The 20,286-nt window shown below is 46.1% G+C and overlaps 1 protein-coding gene across 4 annotated transcripts in view; it reads right to left on the minus strand.

Moving 5' to 3' along the window:
• Positions 1-1,827: 1,827 nt before the first annotated feature.
• The window catches only part of GRIP2 (glutamate receptor interacting protein 2), a 59,592-nt gene continuing 41,133 nt past the window's right edge, over positions 1,828-20,286 (minus strand). For 2 of the 4 annotated variants that reach the window (XM_044301077.1, XM_044301075.1), the window contains exons 18-24: positions 18,083-18,222; positions 17,697-17,876; positions 15,412-15,565; positions 14,073-14,193; positions 12,412-12,624; positions 11,823-11,969; positions 1,828-4,053 (exon numbers count right to left, since the gene is read on the minus strand). In XM_044301077.1, coding sequence (XP_044157012.1) covers positions 3,877-4,053; positions 11,823-11,969; positions 12,412-12,624; positions 14,073-14,193; positions 15,412-15,565; positions 17,697-17,876; positions 18,083-18,222 — 1,132 coding nt within the window. In that variant the 3' untranslated portion in view covers positions 1,828-3,876. Of the gene's footprint in view, positions 4,054-11,822; positions 11,970-12,411; positions 12,625-14,071; positions 14,194-14,336; positions 14,635-15,411; positions 15,566-17,696; positions 17,877-18,082; positions 18,223-20,286 lie in introns of those variants that run through there. The other 2 variants (XR_006390861.1, XR_006390860.1) reach the window with 2 other exon arrangements.

Below are 20,286 nucleotides of genomic sequence, written 5' to 3' on the forward strand. Positions count from 1 at the left end.
CCAGCGATGGAACATGTCTGTGATATTTTGGGAATTGAACCTCTAAGGCTTCTTTCACACGGGAGTCCTGTTTTTGGCCCGGATAAGATGCGGATGCGTTGCGGGAAAATGCGCAATTTTTCAGCGCGAGTGCAAAACATTGTAATGTGTTTTGCACTCGCGTGAGAAAAATTGCCATGTTTGGTACCCAGACCCGAACCCGGACTTCTTCACAGAAGTTCGGGTTAGGTGTTGTGTTGATTGTATTATTTTCCCTTATATCATGGTTATAAGGGAAAATAATAGCATTCTTAATACAGAATGCTTAGTACAATAGGGCTGGAGGGGTTAAAAAATAATAATAATTTAACTCGCCTTAATCCACTTGTTCTCGCAGCCCGACTTCTCTTCTGTCTTCATCTTTGCTGTACACAGGAAAAGGACCTGTGGTGATGTCACTGCGATCATCACATGGTCTATCACCGTGGTAAAAGATCATGTGATGGACCATGTGATGAGCGCAGTAACGTCATCAAAGGTCCTATTCTTGTGCACAGCAAAGATGAAAACAGAAGAGAAGCCGGGCTGCGCGAGCAAGTGGATTAAGGAGAGTTAGATAAAAAAAAAAATGTAACCCATCCAGCCCTATTGTACTATGCATTCTGTATTCAGAATGCTATTATTTTCCCTTATAACCATGTTATAAGGGAAAATAATACAATCAACACTTCTGAATACAGAATGCATAGTACAATAGGGCTGGATGGGTTACATTTTTTTTTTTATCTAACCCTCCTTAATCCACTTGCTCGCGCAGCCCGGCTTCTCTTCTGTTTTCATCTTTGCTGTGCACAAGAATAGGACCTTTGATGACGTTACTGCGCTCATCACATGGTCCATCACATGATCTTTTACCACGGTGATAGACCATGTGATGATCGCAGTGACATCACCACAGGTCCTTTTCCTGTGTACAGCAAAGATGAAGACAGAAGAGAAGTCGGGCTGCGAGAACAAGTGGATTAAGGCGAGTTAAATTATTATTATTTTTTAACCCCTCCAGCCCTATTGTACTATGCATTCTGTATTAAGAATGCTATTATTTTCCCTTATAACCATGATATAAGGGAAAATAATAATAATCGGGTCCCCATCCTGATCGTCTCCTAGCAACCGTGCGTGAAAATCGCACCGCATCCGCACTTGCTTGCGGATGCTTGCGATTTTCACGCAGCCCCATTCACTTCTATGGGGCCTGCGTTGCGTGGAAAACGCACAAAGAGAAGCATGCTGCGATTTTCACGCAATGCACAAGTAATGCGTGAAAATCACCGCTCATGTGCACAGCCCAATAGAAGTGAATGGGTCCGGATTCAGTGCAGGTGCAATACGCTCACCTCACGCATCGCACCCATGCGGAAATCTCGCCCGTGTGAAAGGAGCCCAAGAACAGTCGCAAGACAGCAGGATGCAGACAAATCGCACACATTTTTGGCCCACGTAACCCTAACCTAAAGCTAGGTTATTCATGTCTGTATGACACTAGATGGCGACACATGTCCCACAACACTAAGCTTCACACTACTCTGCGACTGGTGGCTGCACGACCATTTCACTTTTATAACAATACAGCCTAATCACAAACTGCGCGGGATTTTTGCGACAGTCGTGTTGCTCGTCACAATGCAACCCCCGTCAATAATAATTAGATGCAATGGTGCGGTGACATCATGATCTTCCATTTTGCCTTAGACCAAGGTTCTGTAAAAGAGATGTTCAGAAAATAAACCGCGCCACGCTTGTAAAATTCCATATTTTATTATTAAAAACCCATCTGTCCACAATATTCCCTTTTTTTTTCACTTTTTAAATACAGAAAAAAAAATATTTACAAATGTGCCCGGAACAGGAATAAAATAAAAGTTCTGGCTCCTGTCAGCTTCGCGGTTTGTGCTTTCCTGAATACATAAGAATACCTAAATCTGTAGAAAAATACTGTACAAGTTACGTTTTACTCATACGGATAAAAATACTCCTCTGGTAACGCGGGAAACTGGACGAGATCATTGAAAATGCATAGGAAAGAGTAGAGGGATTGTTAAAGCCTTCTGTTTAAATGCATCGTGTGAAAACCCAAAGATTGGGGGGCTCTGTACCCACAAATATTGCATATAAAAATACCTTCAGTCCCTGCTATGGCACGAAATGTATGGCGAAATAAAGACAGCGTGGGGGCTGTAGGGAGCGTTCGCTGCATCCGCAGCCACAGAGATACTGGCCCTAATGAACACTGGGGTGCGAGAGGATTAGTAAACATCAACAGGCAGCCATTTTAGCCTACAGATCTGAAATACAGTCACTTACCTGGATAGACAGAAAGTACTAGGTAGGTACTTGGCAACCATCTTGTCTGCTGATGTATCAGTGGTCCCTAACCTGTGCCTGTCCGGTTGTTACAAAACTACACCTCCCAGAATTCTGCAGCTGTCGGTGCATGCTGAGAGTTGTAGTTTCGCAACAGTCGGAGACCGGTGCTTTTTAATGTCATCTTAATATCAAAAACTGCAGTATGGAGACTATGCCAAAACAAATTTGAAGAATATCATATTTCTCTGGCCACCATCAGAGGTTGTGGAAGCCATCTTGAGGTAAATTTAATGCCTCACCATTCTTATGCAATCATTTGCCTTAAATTTCACTGAAAGTGAAAATCTTAATCCGTCCATTATTAGCATAAAAAAAAATGGCCGCTAAGGTACCTCAGTATTTGTCATTGTAGGCCAGAAACTTGTGAAATGGCTGCTCCACAGACTAGGCCGCACCTAGAAACCAGTGGCAGCGGTGCCCATAGCAACCTATCAGATCACAGCTTTTAAGTCCTAACCTGCACTAAAAGCCGCATTATGATTGGTTGCTATGGGCAACCCCTCACCTGCAGCCCAGTCTGACCCAAATTTGGGCCATTGACAGTCGTTTCCCATCTATTTTCTAAGCATCAGGCTTATCTGCTGTGGCTCTGGCAGTAAAATGGCGCCATCAGGAATAAACGCCATTAAGATGGCGGCATGCTACATTATAAAACATACTGTGCTCCAAGAACATCGCTTTCTTTTCTTGTGGTCGGCAGTGCAGCTGCTCAATGTGTAAAAAATAAAAAATCCTATTCACGCTTATGACTAGTGGACATCATCAACAAAAGGGTGTCATTGTCTGTGGCAGCCAATCGGAGCCTGCGTTTCAGTTCAGGCTGAGCTCTGATTGGTTCCTTGAAGAAACACAAAATGGCAGTGAGGTGCGATAACATAGGGCGACGCGGGGAAAGTGCTAAAACACAGTATAATACTATTCTCACGGAGGAAGTGCGCGTGGTCTTACAGCGCCAAGTAAGGCGCTGGGGTGTGGCCCTTGAAGTGCATTGTGGGTAAAAATAAAAAATTACATTAGCAACTCGAGGTGGTCATCTTGAGGAATAGTGTCTAATCTACTTTGTGGAGGGTGAGGGGAATATAAAGTGCGTCAGTGTTGAAAATACGATAAATGTGTGTGGGCGAAGGGGGGGGGGGGGTCACCTAATATATCAGCAACCGCATCACGTACATTACACAAACCACAAGAAGAATCGTTTCCAGGATCTTTCGAGACGATTCTTGTCATCACTAACATGAGGTATAGAGTCAAATAATACAACTGATAGCACCATGAGAGAGGGATGAATCTCCAACCACAAGGACGCCGACATCCTAGCGAATGCGCCAAAGTAAAGAAAAAAACAGGAAAAAGTGCTGAAAACTGTCAGAATGAGACAGTCGCCAACCTGTGCCTTGACATGAAGGGGTTGCCGCATTTTCTCAATGGCCGCTTCTTCTAGGTTGGGGAAAAAGTCACACTTTAGGCTCCTCAGAGGGTCTTTGTGCTCGTCTTTGATTCTAAACTAATGGGGTGTTTAAGGGTCTCCTCTCGAACCCCGCTGGACAGAGGCTTGCGGCTGATGACCAGGTCTAACCTGTCACCAGCGTCGGACAAGAGAGGCACCGCCAGGCAACAGTCAAAATCTCGTGTGCGGACGTGGTTCACCTGTAATGGGAGACATGGGGGTATTAGTAAATGGGCGATTCCATTGTGCGTACCCGTTTTGCCCAATCCAAGGGACCCAGATAAAAAAAAAAATTATACCTTTGGGGGATTTTTTTTATTTATTATTGCAATGTACTCATTTTGAGCTAAAAATATTTTTTTTTCCATTGGTTTAATAAAAAATGTTGAACCACTGTCTCTGTGCAGCCTTAGGCCCCTTTCACACGGACGAGTATTCCGCGCGGATGCTATGCGCGAGTTGAACGCATTGCACCCGCACTGAATCCAGACCCATTCATTTCTATGGGGCTGTTCACATGAGCGGTGATTTTTCACGCATCACTTGTGCGTTGCGTCAAAATCGCAGCATGCTCTATTTTGTGCGTTTTTCACGTAACGCAGGCCCCATAGAAATGAATGGGGTTGCGTGAAAATCGCAAGCATCCGCAAGCAAGTGCGGATGCGGTGCGATTTTCACGCACGGTTGCTAGGAGACGATCGGGATGGAGACCCGATCATTATTAATTTTCCCTTATAACATGGTTATAAGGGAAAATAATAGCATTCTGAATACAGAATGCATAGTAAAATAGCGCTGGAGGGGTTAAAAAATAAATAAAAAATAATTTAACTCACCTTATTCCACTTGATCGCAAAGCCGGCATCTCCTTCTGTCTTGATTTTAGCTGTGTGGAGGAACAGGACCTGTGGTGACGTCACTCCAGTCATCACATGATCCATCACCATGGTAAAAGATCATGTGATGACCGGAGTGACGTCATCACAGGTCCTGTTCCTCCACACAGCACAGAAGACAGACAGAAGGAGATGCCGGGTGCGCGATCAAGTGGATTAAGGAGAGTTACATATTTTTATTGTTTTTTTTAACCCCTTCAGCGCTATTTTACTATGCATTCTGTATTCAGAATGCTATTATTTTCCCTTATAACCATGTTAAAAGGAAAAATAGTACAATCTACAGAACACCGATCCCAACCCCGAACTTCTGTGGAGAAGTTCGGGTTTGGGTACCAAACATGCGCGATTTTTCTCACGCGAGTGCCAAACGCATTACAATGTTTTGCACTCGTGCTGAAAAATCGCGCGTGTTCCCGCAACGCACCCGCACATTTTCCCGCAACGCCCGTGTGAAAGAGGCCTTAGAGTTTCCATTCTGTTCCGTCAGGCAGCTCAGATGACAGTTCCTCATTTCTGACCTTATAAACACTCATTATAGATCAATTATTTTCTTACTGATAAGAATGTGGCTTAAATCAGTGTTTATGACCTTTAGAAATTTAGAGATAAGGGGGGAGATTTATCAAACTGGTGTAAAGTAGAACTGGCTTAGCTGCCCATAGCAACCAATCAGATTCCACCTTTCATTTTACAAAGGAGCTGTGAAAAATATATGGTGGAATCTGATTGGTTGCTATGGGCAACTAAGCCAGTTCTACTATACACCAGTTTCATAAATGACCTTCAAGGTTTATTAGATGACAGTGTCACGCTTCGGTGTGGGAGGGAAACACCACACCGAGAATAGGAGGGAAGGGGCGAACAGGGAATCAGGCCTGAGAACTATGGAAGGAAAATAGGACACCTCCTAGCGAAAACCCTAACCAAATCTTGACTGACTACCAGTATTACCAGACCCCAAAAGGTAGGCGAGTTCATACACAGGAATACCTAGAGTCCTATCTAGCCCTATAAGACCCTGGTACTAATGGCAGGGATGAGACTACCTGTTCCTCTAAAAGGAAGAACGAACAGGAGTCTCCTTCAGGCCTAATACAAACAATAGGGAAATGCAACACACAAAACCCAAACAAAATACAAAAGGGAAAGGAAAGACTGAACTTCAAAGGAGCAATAGAAGCAGCAGGAACTCAGCCGAGATCCAACCACAATTTATCCAAAAGGTCCAAACAGAAGCTACAAACCGCACAGCATTGTGGGAAAAGCAACTATAAATAGAGAAGGTTAAATTACCCCATTAGCCACACCTGGGGAAAGAAGGTGCGGCGAGCACCAGAAACAACACAGACGTCATTTGATCCAAACGGAAAACATGTCAGATCAAACCACGTGTTGCCAGTCTCACCAATCTTCTGTCACGGGAACGTCCGTCACAGTACCCCCCCCCCCCCCCTCTACGGGTGACCTCCGGACACCCAGGACCGACCTCATCTGGGTGAGACCTGTGAAAAGCTTTTACCTAACGACTGGCATTCACGTCAGATGCCGGTACCCACATCCTCTCCTCTGGTCCATAACCCTTCTAGTGAACAAGATACTGAAGAGATCTATGGAGAACTCAAGAGTCGATTATCTTGGCAATCTGAAATTCCAAACTATCGTCCACCATGACAGGAGCGGGTGGCAAGGGGGACAACTCCAAAGGTTCAACATATCTCTTCAACAAAGATTTATGAAACACATTATGAATTTTCAGTGCCTAAGGAAGTTCAAGACAAAAAGCTACAGGATTAATAATGGTGGTGAACTTAAATGGACCAATAAACCTTGTACCCAACTTCCAAGTAGGTACCTTCAACTTAATATTTCTTGTGAACAGCCACACAGAATCACCCACTCTTAGGTCTGGACCTTTCATACGTTACCTGTCAGCCACACGTTTATACTGGTTGCCCATATTCATCAAGTTATCTTGAATTTTCCGCCATATAGATGACAATGATGATGAAAAACATTCTTCCTCAGAGATACCAGAAGTATCTGAACCAGAAAATGTGCCAAACTGCGGGTGAAACCCATATGCCCCCCAAAACAGCGACTTACCAGTGGACTCCTGACTACGATTATTTATGTTGTCCCGTAAGAACTGTACAGTGATGTTCCTCAAACACCTTGTAATGCAATTCCAATGGCACATACTGTTTCCCAGAGGGAAAATAATCTGGTGAGTCTCCCTGAGCCTCTAACACCTTCACCTCTAGGTCAGGGCGAAGAGCAGATATCGCCACCCCTCCGACAGTACCGGACTCGGATTTTCAAAATCACCACCTACAGGAAAACTATGCGACTAGGCATCTGCCTTGACGTTCTTAATCCCAGGATGATGAGTTGCAGTGAAATTGAATCTGGTGAAAAACAAAGACCATCTGGCCTGCTTCGGGTTCAGTCGTTTAGCCGACTCCAGGTAAGCCAGGTTTTTGTGATCAGTGAACACCGTGATCGGATGAATCGCCCCTTCCAACCATTGACGCCATTCCTCAAAAGCCAACTTAATGGCCAGTAACTTTCTGTTCCCCACATCATAATTTCTCTCTGCGGAAGAGAGTTTTTCAGAGAAGAAGGCACATGGATGACATTTACCAGGTGACGGGCCCTGCAATAAAACTGCTCCTACCCCGACCTCAGACACACCCACTTCCACAATGAAAGGTTGTGATACATCCAGCTTCACCAATATAGGAGCGAAAGAGAAGCTCTCCTTAAATCGCAGAAAAGGCTCGCAACGCCGAATCAGACCACGCTGAGACATCTGTCCCTTAGTCATGTCAGTTAAGGGATTTACTATTGTCGAATAGTTCTGAATACATTTTCGGTAATAGTTGGTGAACCCCAAAAACCGCATAAGAGCCTTCAGATTTTCGGGTCGATCCCAGTCCAATACAGCACAGACTTTCTCTGGATCCATTCGAAAACCCGAACAGGACAGCAGGTAGCCTAAAAACACACTTCTCTAATTTTGCGTACAATTTATTATCTCTTAGGATCTGTAACACCTGTCTAACGTGATCCTGATGAGTCTCCACGTCTGGAGAATAAATTAGAATGTCATCCAAATACACAACTACAAACCTCCCCACAAGGTGATGAAAAATTCCATTCACAGAAAATGCTGGAAAACTGCAGGAGCATTGGTCAACCCAAAAGGCATGACCAGGTTCTTAAAGTGCCCCTCAGGAGTATTAAAAGCCGTCTTCCATTCATCTCCTTCCTTGATCCTGACCAGATTATATGCCCCCCTCAAGTCCAACTTGGAAAACACCTTGGCATCAACAATCTAGTTAAATAAAATCGAGAATCAAAAGGAAGAGGGTAAGGATCACTGACAGTAATCCGATTGAGTTCACGGAAATCCAGACATGGCCGAAAACCCTGCTGCCACTGGAGACTTGGAAGGTCTTATGTGTCCTTTGGCCAAACTCTCTGTAATATACTCTCTCATGGCCAGTCTTTCAGGTCCAGAAAGGTTATACATCTAGATTTTGGCAACTTAGCTCCGTGAATAAGGTTGATAGGACAATCATATTCCCGATGCGGAGGTAAATCCTGGCATCCACTCTTGGAAAATACATTGGTGAAATCAGATATAAAAAAAGAGGGTAATGTTAAAACAATAATGCAATAATCACCCCAATCCAGAATCTGTCCAGCTTGCCAATCGATAGTTGCATTGTGCTTGCTTAACCACAGTAAATCCAGAACCACCGAAGCAGGGAGACCCTCCAACACAAAACACGAGATGAATTCCTGATGAAAGTCACTCTTAATTGGAGGTCATGCACCATCTGAGATAAACACTTCCGAGTTAGAGGTGCAGAGTCAATAGCAAAAATGGAAATGTTTTTCTCTAATGCACTTGGAGACAACCCATGCATACGGACGAACTGATCATCAATCAGGTTCACCCCGGCCCCGCTGTCGATAAACACCTCAATCCCCACAGTTTTTGACTCTAGCGCCACCTCAGCAGTCATGAGAAATCGGGTACTAGCAGTCAAAGACAAATGCACATTTTCTGACTCTCCTCTCACTCCTCCAAGGGTCAGATCGGAATTAAACGTCCCTCTTTTCTTTGTGCTCTTAAATGTATGGACATACTCTGATAAAATGTCCCTTCTGTCCGCAGAAAAAAAAAAAACACACTCCCTTCCTATTACCAGTATGCTTGAAAGCAGATCCAGGAGTAGCTCCCCCTAATTGCATGGGTTCGTTCCCAGAAGTAGCTTCACCCAAAGTGTCAGAGGAGGATGATACATCAAGTGATAGTACGTCCTGAGAGCGGGGGCCCCTAGATCTCTCTCAGGCGTCTATCGATGCGTACTGCAAGAGACCTAGCAGCTTCCAGAGACACTGGGGTTTCATGAAAGGCCAAAGCGTCCTTCAGCCTCTCTGATAACCCTTCACAAAACTGGCTACGGAGGGCAGGATCGTTCCACTCCGTATCCGTAGCCCACCTTCTAAACTCAGAGAAATAAATCTCAGCGGAACGATCACCCTGACGAAGGCCGCGCAGCTTGGTTTCGGCTAGAGAGGTCCGATCCGGATCATCATAGATAAGACCCAAAGCTTTGAAAAATTCATCTACTGACCGGAGAGACTGCGATACGGTCGGCAGAGAAAAAGCCCATGACTGCGCATCCCTCTTAAGCAAGGAAATAACCACACCGACTCACTGTTTCTCATCCTCAGATGAGTGTGGACGTAGCCTAATATACATACAGTTTGCACGCCTCCCTAAACTAAATGAAATTATCACGTCCCCCAGAAAATCTGTCCGTGAAGGCAATTTTATGCTCCAGATAGGCCTGGTAACCACCATTAGGACCAGCAGCCTATGATCTCTGCATCTGCGAGAGGATCGTGCGGAGGTCAGCTACCTCCAAAGATAGCCCTTACAGCTAGTGCAGAAATAGGATCCATGGCTGCACACAAACAAACAAAAAAAAAATTACCGTTTTGGAGGTTTATAATGTCGCGCTTCGGTGTGGGAGGGAAACACAACACCAAACAAGAGGGAAGGGGGGGGGGGGGGGACAGGGAATCAGGCCTGAGAACTAGGGAAGGAAGATGGACACCTCCTAGTAAAACCCTAACCAAAATCCTGACTGACTACCAGTATGACCCCAGACGTAGGCGAGTTCCTACGCAGGAATACCTAGAATCCTATCTAGCCCTATAGGACCCTAGTACTAATGGCAGGGACGAGGCTACCTGACCCTCCAAAAGGAAGGACGAACAGGAGTCTCCTTCAGGCCTAATACAAAACAATAGGGAAATGCAACACACAGAACCCAAACAAAATACAAAAGGGAAAGAGAAGACTTAACTCCAAAGGAGCAATGGCAGCACCAGGAACTCAGCCGAGATCCACACACCAGATATCCACAACTCAAACTGATACTATAAACCGCACAGCATAGTGGGAGAAGCAACTATAAATAGAGAAGGTTAAATGACCATAATAGCCACACCTGGGGAAAGAAGGTGCGGCGAGCAGCAGAAACAACACAGACGTCATTTGATCCAAACGGAAAACATGTCAGATCAAACCACGTGTTGCCAGTCTCACGGATCTTCTGCCACCTGTCGGGGGAACGTCCATGACAGACCGGCACAAAGTAAAAGTGAAAGTACCATTCACACGGCAAGAAAAACAGTTAACCCATTGTGATAGAAAGCTTAATAATTGTAATAAAGACCAATTGAAAAAAAAAAGATTTTTAGCCCAAAATGAGTAAATCATAAAAAATAATTGATCCCGAAGGTGTACCTTGTATTTGGTGGAAAAAAACGCTCTTAAAAAAACAACAACATTTTACAACTTTCTTATCCAATTTAAGTTTATTTTCTTAACCGTTTTCAAGATCTCTGCTTGCTGTCCACAAATAGAAGCAAATTTGCTTACATGCAGATGATGAGAGCAGATTATGCCTACCCGACACAAGAATCTGGTGCTCTACAACCCATCTTCTAAGAGGATGTTTACATGACAAACTTTTCTCATGGATTTTTGTGTTCTGTGCTGAAATCACGTGAAGTCCACTCACAGGCCGCACTCCATTGATTTCATTGGGAAATCCGTGCAGATTTTGTTTTTTATTTGAAATCTGCAATGTGGAAAAATAAGAATTGACATGTCGATGCGTGGATCAGCCTGACTGAGTGGGGTTAAAGGGGTCTTCCGGGACCTCGATATTGACTACCTATCCTCAGGGTACCCGGCACCCCCACCGATCAGATGTTTCAGGTGGCACCAGGTCCAAAAGCTGTACAGTGGACGGAGCCACGAGTCTACTACTTTTAGTTGCTGGCAGCTGATCATGGGGATGTCGGGTGTTGGACCCCCCATCGATCTGATACCGATGACCTAACCCGAGGATGGATCATTTTGCAGTCCTGGAAAATCCCTTTAAATCCACGTGTGGATCAGCGACACGTCAAACTGCCCGAGGGTAAACGGATGGAAAACCGCCAGACACAGCGCTGAAATGCTGCTTCAAACTGCAGCACAGCGCAGCCCCCATCCAGTGACAGCAAGCAGAGACCTTTGAAATGGCGGCGACCTGGAACAAGTATATGACAAAGTTGAAGAATTTTTGAAAGAAATTTTGAAAAAGTTACAGTGTATAATCTGCTTGGGAGCAACCGACAAGTTATTAAATGGCTTGCGGAAAATGTCTGCGAGATTTGACCTACACGTCAGTATAAGATTCCGCTAATCCGGCAAATTCTAATTCTGTTAGAGCGGCACAGACCTTCTCTCTTAACCCAGGTTAACGAGGAGCATTGTGTGTGAATTATTTTGCAGGCCTTCCTGAAGGTAACATTTACATACATCTGATAATCCAGGATCGGCCTGTTAGGTCCCATTAATGCCGGATTAAAGGAATTTTACTATTGTTTTTTCCTATGTTAAATATACATCTGTTTGGGGGCAGAGCTCTCATTAGAGCCACCTCTATAAAACGGTCTTGTGTCGGTCAGGGCGTGACACGATCGGCAGCTACACTGACCTGCAGGATCCTGTCGTAAGGCTGAAGACCGCTCCTGTCTGCCGGACCCCCGGGACGGATCATATTGACATAAACGCCTTTGTCCAGAAGCCCGTCTGAGACGCTGAAGCCAAAGTCATCTGTTTCCAAGTCCTTCATCACGGTCACCTGCAGAGACAGATGGGTGGTCAGGGTCACCAAATGTGGTTGTATGACAGAGGTCCCACCCAGGAGCCCTGTGACATGTCTTGGATGCAATATCATCTTGCTGGTCCAAGAAGATGAGATATGGGATGCTGTTTGCTGGGTCCTCACAATGGAGAGCTTCTGAGGTATATTTGGACTCACAGTACTGAGTGATATGGAGGAGGATAGGTACTGTAGTCACTGGTTCCTTCACAGGGAAACCAGTTCTTCAATGTAAGGACCCTGTAAACAGTAGTCCATGGCTCTGCTTCTGGGATCACCGTAAAACAACCTGGAGGGGAGAGGGACCATTGGCCTCTCTCTGCGTCCACCACTGTTCAGCCCATTATTAATAATGGTCGTGATCCCAGACGCAGCAGAATTATATTATAATGTACGAAGCTGTTGGCTGCACTTCCGTCACCTTCAGCAGTTCTGCAGCAGCGGACACGTCTTGGCCGTCATCCTTCAGGATTTTGGGTTCCTGGTTGAGCTTGTTCTCCTTTTTGGGGCTGTTTTTGGAGTGGTGGGAACCTCCTTTCCGATGCAGAAAGCGGCTACTTTGATTGGCGTTTTCGAGGAGCAGTTTGCTTCCGTCAAGCCCGATACTTTGCACGCTGCCGGTCATGATGGAAGCCTGAGCAAGGGAACAAATCACTGGGTGACTCCCAAATCTAATAAAAAGTCTTCACCCCTGCAGCAGTAACACAACCTAACAAACTGAGGTTCACAGAGAATTTGCTTTACTTCTAGTATTATGCATTTCTTATACTCCAGTCACATCCAGAGCTGGTGCAGACACTGTGCCTCCCATGAGACAACATAACACAGCTGTAGGCACTCGAGCAGCAGTCAGTCTGTCACCCATTAAGACTGCAGCTAAACCTGGCCGCAAGTTGTCTGGACCATGCAGAACTGCAGTCATTGATGCATTAGAGATGGGCAGGATTCCTCCAATGCATCTAGCAGAACTACTGTCTGGACCTGGCACACCAAGTCCTGATGATGGCCAGTGCCAGCGAGCGGTCAGAATGAGAGGCGGACCTGAGAAAGATAAGTATATATTTTTTGTCTGGTCTGGGGTCTGAATTAATGCGAGGGGGTCTTCTCTAGGGCCTGGTCTAGAGTTTGATCCATTTTAGTCTGGGGTCTAATTATTTGTAGGGTCTGGTCTGTGGTCTGTTGAATGTCTTTGTACAATGCTGGCAGAAAGTGGAGAGAACCCTGGACGGGTAAGTACGGTATATTTTTCCTTTTTTAGGTTTGGTCTGAGGTCTGAATTAATTTTAGGGGTCTTCTCTGGAGTCTAATTAATTTTATACATCTGGTCTAGGGTCCGATTCACTTTAGGGGGTCTGTCTCTAATTTATTTCTATAGGTCTACTGGGGTCTGATTAATTTAAGAGGCATGGAGTAGGACTGGCTTGGGGTCTGATTCAATTTAATCTGGGGTCTAATTAGCTGGGATACCAAACCTGCCCCCATCCAGCTGTTGTAAAACAATAACTCTCACCATGCCCTGTTGTAGGGCATGCTGGGAGTTGTAGTTTTGCAACAGCTGGAGGGCCACAGGTTGGGCATGCCTGCTTTATAGGGTCTGGCCTTTGATCTGAATGAGTTTAGGGGGTCTGGTCTGGGGTCCGATTACATTTATTTTGGGGGTCTCCTTATTTATAGGTTGTGGCCTATGATCTGAATGAGTTTAGGGGTTTGGTCTGGGGTCTGATCCATTTTGGTTTTCCCACTTACAAAAATTTTTTGATGAAAACAGTTGCTACATTTTTTACAAAACATTAACAAGATGCCAGCTTTGCTGTTGGTGTTCAGCTCAGACCTTCACCGGGCTGTAGACCCAGAAAAGTTGACCTTCTCATAGATTGTAAGCTTTTGAGAGCATAGTCCGTCCTTCTAGTGCTTTCATTGTAAAGTCCTACGGAATATGGTGGCACTATATAAAGATTATTATTATTGAGTAAAAATAATTGATTACCCCTGACTTGGCAAAGGACTGTAAACCAGCAGGGGGCGGCAGTGAGACGCTGAGCGCTAATAGGAAACCAGTAGAAAGGCAGGAGCAATGGTTACCTCGATCTCCCTGAGGAGCTCCGACTGTCCACACGTTTCTAGGTCTTCCAAAGCTTCCCCGAACACTCGCCAGAAGCTATCATCGTGCTCGGTCTCCAGGCCGTTGGGTTGGCTGGGGTATCTGTTGAACCAAACATGATGAGTCTTCAGGAGCATCTTCTGAGCAGCATTGTGGCTCATACTCTCAGGTCTTCTGACACAAGTGTACAAATCATGAGTGCACACCGCCAGGTCCCACTCATGCCGACAATGCAACGCACTCACCAGATCATTCTCCGACAGAAGGAGCAGCGAGGGGAGATGAGGCAGGAGGCTGGTGGTGAGGAGGACATGCAGGTGGAGACAGACGAGTGGAGACAATGGAACGGAGAATATGAGGAGGGGGTGAGGGTAAAAAAAATATATAGCAAAACAGGAGAACCCGGGAGCGGTTAGTACACAGGAGGAGGGGTGATGGGTTCAGAGCTGAGACATAGAACACCTGGGAAGAGAGAGAGAGAAAAACACAGAGGAGAACAGAGACGAGGTGAGAAATGATGACAGGAGAAGAACCTCCAGGTATCTGTGGGGGCAAAAATACAACCATGTGTAACGGGGGTAGCCATGATGGTGAATGGGGGGGTAGGGGAGGTTAGTGGGACCCCAAGTCCAGATACAGTGTCCATACATAATAGTCTTACATTAATAACCGTATAACAAAAAGTATTGCAACTTTCTAAGGAACTTTTCATGTTGCCATTCAGGGACAGCAAGCAGAGTTTTTTAATTCTTTAAGGGATTGAAACACAAAGTCTGAAAAGCTCTGAAGCCTGAAGGTTATTCTGTATCCAGTCTGGATAATCCTCTGAACTAAAGGGCTTGGACTCCAGACTCCCTGCACCGATACATTGTAACAAATGATCAGGACAGAAGGGAGATTTGTGCTGCTGATGAATTAGCTAGACAATAGCAAACCCTCAGGTGAGAGTTTAAGCCTCTGCAGTACACAAGAATATCACTATTCACTGACATGAAGCAGGGTTCTCAAGGCACTGCATTAGAAATCTACCGCAGCAATTTCCCAGCTCGTCGGCTCATGAACGTCACTCCAGGTCCCTTCCACATACAGAATGCCAGAGTTACAGAACTACTGTGGCACTTACACAGGCAGAGCAGTACGAGGCTGCAGGGTCACTGTGCCTCTACATAAGAATGCCATTCAGGGTCTGTGGAAAGCTGGGTGACAACTCCTATGGACACTATAAATGGTTGTCACCAGATCTGTGAGAAATAGCTGAATAGAAAGATAGGAGTACACAGGACGGATCAGCGGCGCCTCCTTACTCCTCCAGCCACATACCGAGCTGGCTTGTCCCACTCCTCCTCATGGAAGCTTCCATCCAGAAAGGGGTAGCTCTTCCTGTGTTCCACTGGTGGGGTGTTCATCTTCTGCCGGGTCGTTCTCCACTCATGTGGATGTAACGAGATCCCCACAGCCTGATGCATATAGTTACCTGCAGGAAACAAAGGGAATGCGATCAGTCGGGGCCACCAGTGTTAGGAAGCGGTACAAAGAGGGGGTCCAGTGGGGGCAGAGAGGGGCGTTCTTTACCTTCTTCCCAATAGCTGGTAAATATGTAAATAACCATGTGGCATGGACAAGAAACCTGAGGACCCAGGAATAAAGGTGCCAACTGTCCTGGAACAGGTGGCAAATATCCTGGGTGCTGCACAATCTCACTTCTCCCTGTTCCTGCACCTCCCTCCGCACCAGACAATGTCCTGATGCCAAGCCATGTCAGGGCATTGTCTGCAGTACTGCAATTGATAGGCAAGGCAAGTACCCGAGTATCTGGTCTGAGGTCTGTAAACAGGAAGGGGTCTGGTCTAGGGTCAGTAAATAGGAAGAGGTCTGTAAACAGAAGAGGGCCTGGTCTAGGGTCTGAATAGGAGGTCTGGTCTGGGGTCAGTAAACAGGAGGAGGTCTGGTCTGAGGTCTGTAAACAGGAGAATGTTTTGTCTAAGGTCTGTAAACAGGAGGGGGTCTCGTCTGGGGTCTGTACACAGGAAAGCGCCTGGTCTGAGGTCTGTAAACAGGAGTGGGTCTGGTCTAGGGTCTGTAAACAGGGGGTGGTCTGGTCTGAGGTCTGTAAACAGTAGGGGGTCTGGTCTGAGGTCTGTAAACAGGAGAATGTCTGTCTGGTCTAAGGTCTGTAAACAGGAGAATGTCTGGTCTAAGGTATGTAAACAGGAGGGGGTCTCGTCTGGGGTCTGTACACAGGAAAGCGCCTGGTCTGAGGTCTGTAAACAGGAGCGGGTCTGGTCTAGGGTCTGTAAACAGGAGGAGGTCTGGTCTGAGGTCTGTAAACAGGAGAATGTCTGGTCTAAGGTCTGTAAACAGGAGGGGGTCTCGTCTGGAGTCTGTACACAGGAAAGCGCCTGGTCTGAGGTCTGTAAACAGGAGCGGGTCTGGTCTAGGGTCTGTAAACAGGAGGAGGTCTGGTCTGAGGTCTGTAAACAGGAGAATGTCTGTCTGGTCTAAGGTCTGTAAACAGGAGAATGTCTGGTCTAAGGTCTGTAAACAGGAGGGGGTCTCGTCTGGAGTCTGTACACAGGAAAGCGCCTGGTCTGAGGTCTGTAAACAGGAGCGGGTCTGGTCTAGGGTCTGTAAACAGGAGGAGGTCTGTAAACAGAAGAGGGCCTGGTCTAGGGTCTAAATAGGAGGTCTGGTCTGGGGTCAGTAAACAGAAGGGGGGTCTCGTCTGGGGTCTATACACAGCAAGGCGCCTAGTCTGAGGTCTGTAAACAGGAGCGGGTCTGGTCTAGGGTCTGCAAATAGGGAGGCTCTTGGGTTTGGTTTTGGGTCTATAAACAGAGGGGGTCGTGTCTGGGGTCTGTAAAACCCAGATATCCCCTGCGGTGCCGGAGGATGCGCCTAATTTATGGAGAGGTGTAGGCCTCGTCTTATATTAGGAGCATCCGCCAGCGTCAGACTGAAATCTATGGCAGCTTGCCCGCTCTCTTCCCACCCTCGTCCTGCCCACTTTTTGGAAAGCGCCGAGGGTGCTGTACAAACGTCACTTGCGAAAATATTTTGCCATTTAAAACAAACACTGTTTTCATGCATTTTTTTCCACCAGAAAACTGCTGCAGGCAGATAATAAATCCCCCCCCATGTGTATTTATAATTCGAATGCTGTATGTTGCGGGCTTGTTCTATAGGGTGGGACATAAATCCTAAAAATATAGTGCGCCACTCTCTATTCTTCCCTTTGCAATCTCCCTGATGTCCCTTCTCAGACATTTCCAAGGGTGGTGCTATACACATTCAGATTTGGTGGGAATGGCTGACCATGAGATGTCCTGATTCTCCCCAATATCAGTTGTTGAGAGGAAGAAGAATCGGGCATGTTGGATTTCGACATGCCCAACCCTTTGTTCCCATAGGAAGCCATCACTAGAGAAGTCTAGCAGCTGCCTGTTCCCCTCTCCCTCAGCATTCGCTGTCCGGGGGAGTCAGCTGAACGGATATGGGGAGCTGTAGCGATAAACGGGAGATGGAAAAATCTTGGGGAAAAGATGGAGGACCCTCCTCTGAAGTGCGGAGATCCTAATAAGCCATAAAGACAGGGATTGTCCTCTTACCATGGCTTCCATATCCTGCATCAATACCAGACCCGTCCCATGATTCCAGAGCGCTGTCCACACTGGGGATGGTCGTGGAGTAGATCTCAGATAACTTGCTGGTCTTCTGAGAGTCGGTGAGGTCGTCTTCGGGGTCGCTCCCTTCATTTACTCCATCGGAGAGCTTCTGAGAATGTGTCCCTGAAAAACCAAGCCCAATGTAAGTGACTCCAACCAAAGGGGGCAGCATGAAATCTATAGGGGGCTTCACATAGCAAATGGTTTTCACTCCTTCAAGGGATTTGATTTCTACATTGCATTGCCCACCTCCTTGCCCCTCGTCCTGCCCCCCACCCGTCTTCTGCTGCTACCTTGATCTCCTCGCCCCTGCAGAGGAGCCCACTCACTCTCTGCTTGCTTCTTTATCTTGAGGGTCACCGTCTCTCCAGCCATCTGCAGCAGGTGAATGGCCTCGCTCAGCGGTTTTCCCTTTAGACTCACACTGTTAATGGCCAAGATCCGATCCCCGACATGAATTGCTCCAGTTCTGAGAACAAAAAAAACATGAAAATCTGTTACAGCAATTGCTGATAAAACAGAGACCTTCTTGCTTCCTATAAACAGTTAGGTTTGGGTTCTCCTCCACCTCCAGTGGTCAGGAGTGGTACTGCAGGATAATTTATAACTTTTTGCCTTGGAGGCATCAGACATCGTAATGTCATAGAAACCTAAAATGTGTCGGCAGATAAGAACCATTTGGCCCATCTAGTCTGCCCAATATACTGAATACTATGGATAGCCCCTGTCCCTATCTTATATGAAGGATGGCCTTATGCCTATCCCATGCATGCTTAAACTCCTCCACTGTATTTGCAGCTGCCACTTCTGCAGGAAGGCTATTCCATGCATCCACTACTCTCTCAGTAAAGTAATACTTCCTGATATCACTTTTAAACCTTTGCCCCTCTAATTTAAAAGTATGTCCTCTTGTAGCAGTTTTTCTTCTATTAAAGGGCTTCTGTCACCCCCAAAACACATTTTTTGGGGGCTTGTTAAAATCCTTATTTAACGACTATTCCCTATATAGGGATCTTACCTTTGTCTGTGGCTTCGTTTCCATAAAAAAAAAAAAAAAAAAAAAAAAAAAAAAAAAAAAATCGATCTTTTAAAATATGCTAATCGTTTCACTACCAGCAAGTAGGGAGTCTGCTTGCTGGTAGCCGCCGCAAAAAACCGCCCCCTCCTCCTGTTGATTGACAGGGCCAGCAGCGATCTCCTCCTCCGGCTGGCCCTGTCAGAATTTCAAATCCCGCGCCTGTCTTCCTTCGGCGCAGGCGCTCTGAGAGAAGGAGGCTCGCCTCCTCAGCACTCCCTCAGTGCGCCTGGTCCGATGACGTCTTCTCTTTCGGTGACGTCATTGGCGCAGGTGCACTAAGGGAGTGCTGAGGAGGCGAGCCTCCTTCTCTCAGAGCGCCTGCGCCAAATGAAGACAGGCACGGGATTTGAAATGCTGACAGGGCCAGCCGGAGGAGGAGATCGCTGCTGGCCCTGTCAATCAACAGGAGGAGGGGGCGGTTTTTTGCGGCGGCTACCAGCAAGCAGACGCCCTACTTGCTGGTAGTGAAGCGATTAGCATATTTTAAAAGATCGATTTTTATGGAAACGAAGCCACAGACAAAAAGTAAGATCCCTATATAGGGAATAGTCATTAAATAAGGATTTTAACAAGCCCCCCAAAAAAATATGTGTTTTGGGGGTGACAGAAGCCCTTTACATATTCTCTCCTCTTTTACCTTGTTGATTCCCTTTATGTATTTAGCAGTGTCTCTCATCTCCCCTCTGTCTCGTCTTTCTTCCAAGCTATACATGTTAAGGTCCTTTAATCTTTCCTGGTAAGTTTTATCCTGCAATCCATGGACCAGTTTAGTAGCTCTTCTCTGAACTCTCTCCAAAGTATCAGTATCCTTCTGGAGATATGGTCTCCAGTACTGAGCACAATACTCCAGATGAGGTCTCACTAGTGCTCTGTAGAGGTGCATGAGCGCCCCCCTCTGTCTACTGGTAATGCCTCTCCCTATACACCCCAGCACTCTGCTAGCATCTCCTGCTGCTCTATGACATGGTCTGCCTACCTTTAAGTCTTCTGAAATAATGACCCCTAAATCCCTTTCCTCAGATACTGAGGTTAGGACTGTATCACTGATTGTATATTCTGCTCTTGGGTTTTTACGCCCCAGGTGCATTATCTACTTTACATTTTAGTTGCCAGATTTTTGACCATTCCTCTAGTTTTCCTAAGTCCTTTTCCATTTGGTGTATTCCTCCAGGAACATCAACCCTGTTACAAATCTTTGTGTCATCAGTAAAAAGACACACCTTACCACTGAGGCCTTCTGCAATGTCGCTGATAAAGATATTAAACAATATGGGTCCCAGAACAGACCCCTGAGGTACCCCACTGGTAACAAGGCCTTGGTCTGAATATACCCCATTGACTACAACCCTCTGTTGTCTGTCACTCAGCCACTGCCTAATCCATTCAACAATATGGGAGTCCAAGCCCAAAGACTGCACTTTATTGATAAGCCTTCTATGTGGGACAGTATCAAAA

This window comes from Bufo gargarizans, chromosome 7 (assembly GCF_014858855.1).
Source record: "Bufo gargarizans isolate SCDJY-AF-19 chromosome 7, ASM1485885v1, whole genome shotgun sequence".
NCBI classification, from domain to species: Eukaryota; Metazoa; Chordata; class Amphibia; order Anura; family Bufonidae; genus Bufo; species Bufo gargarizans.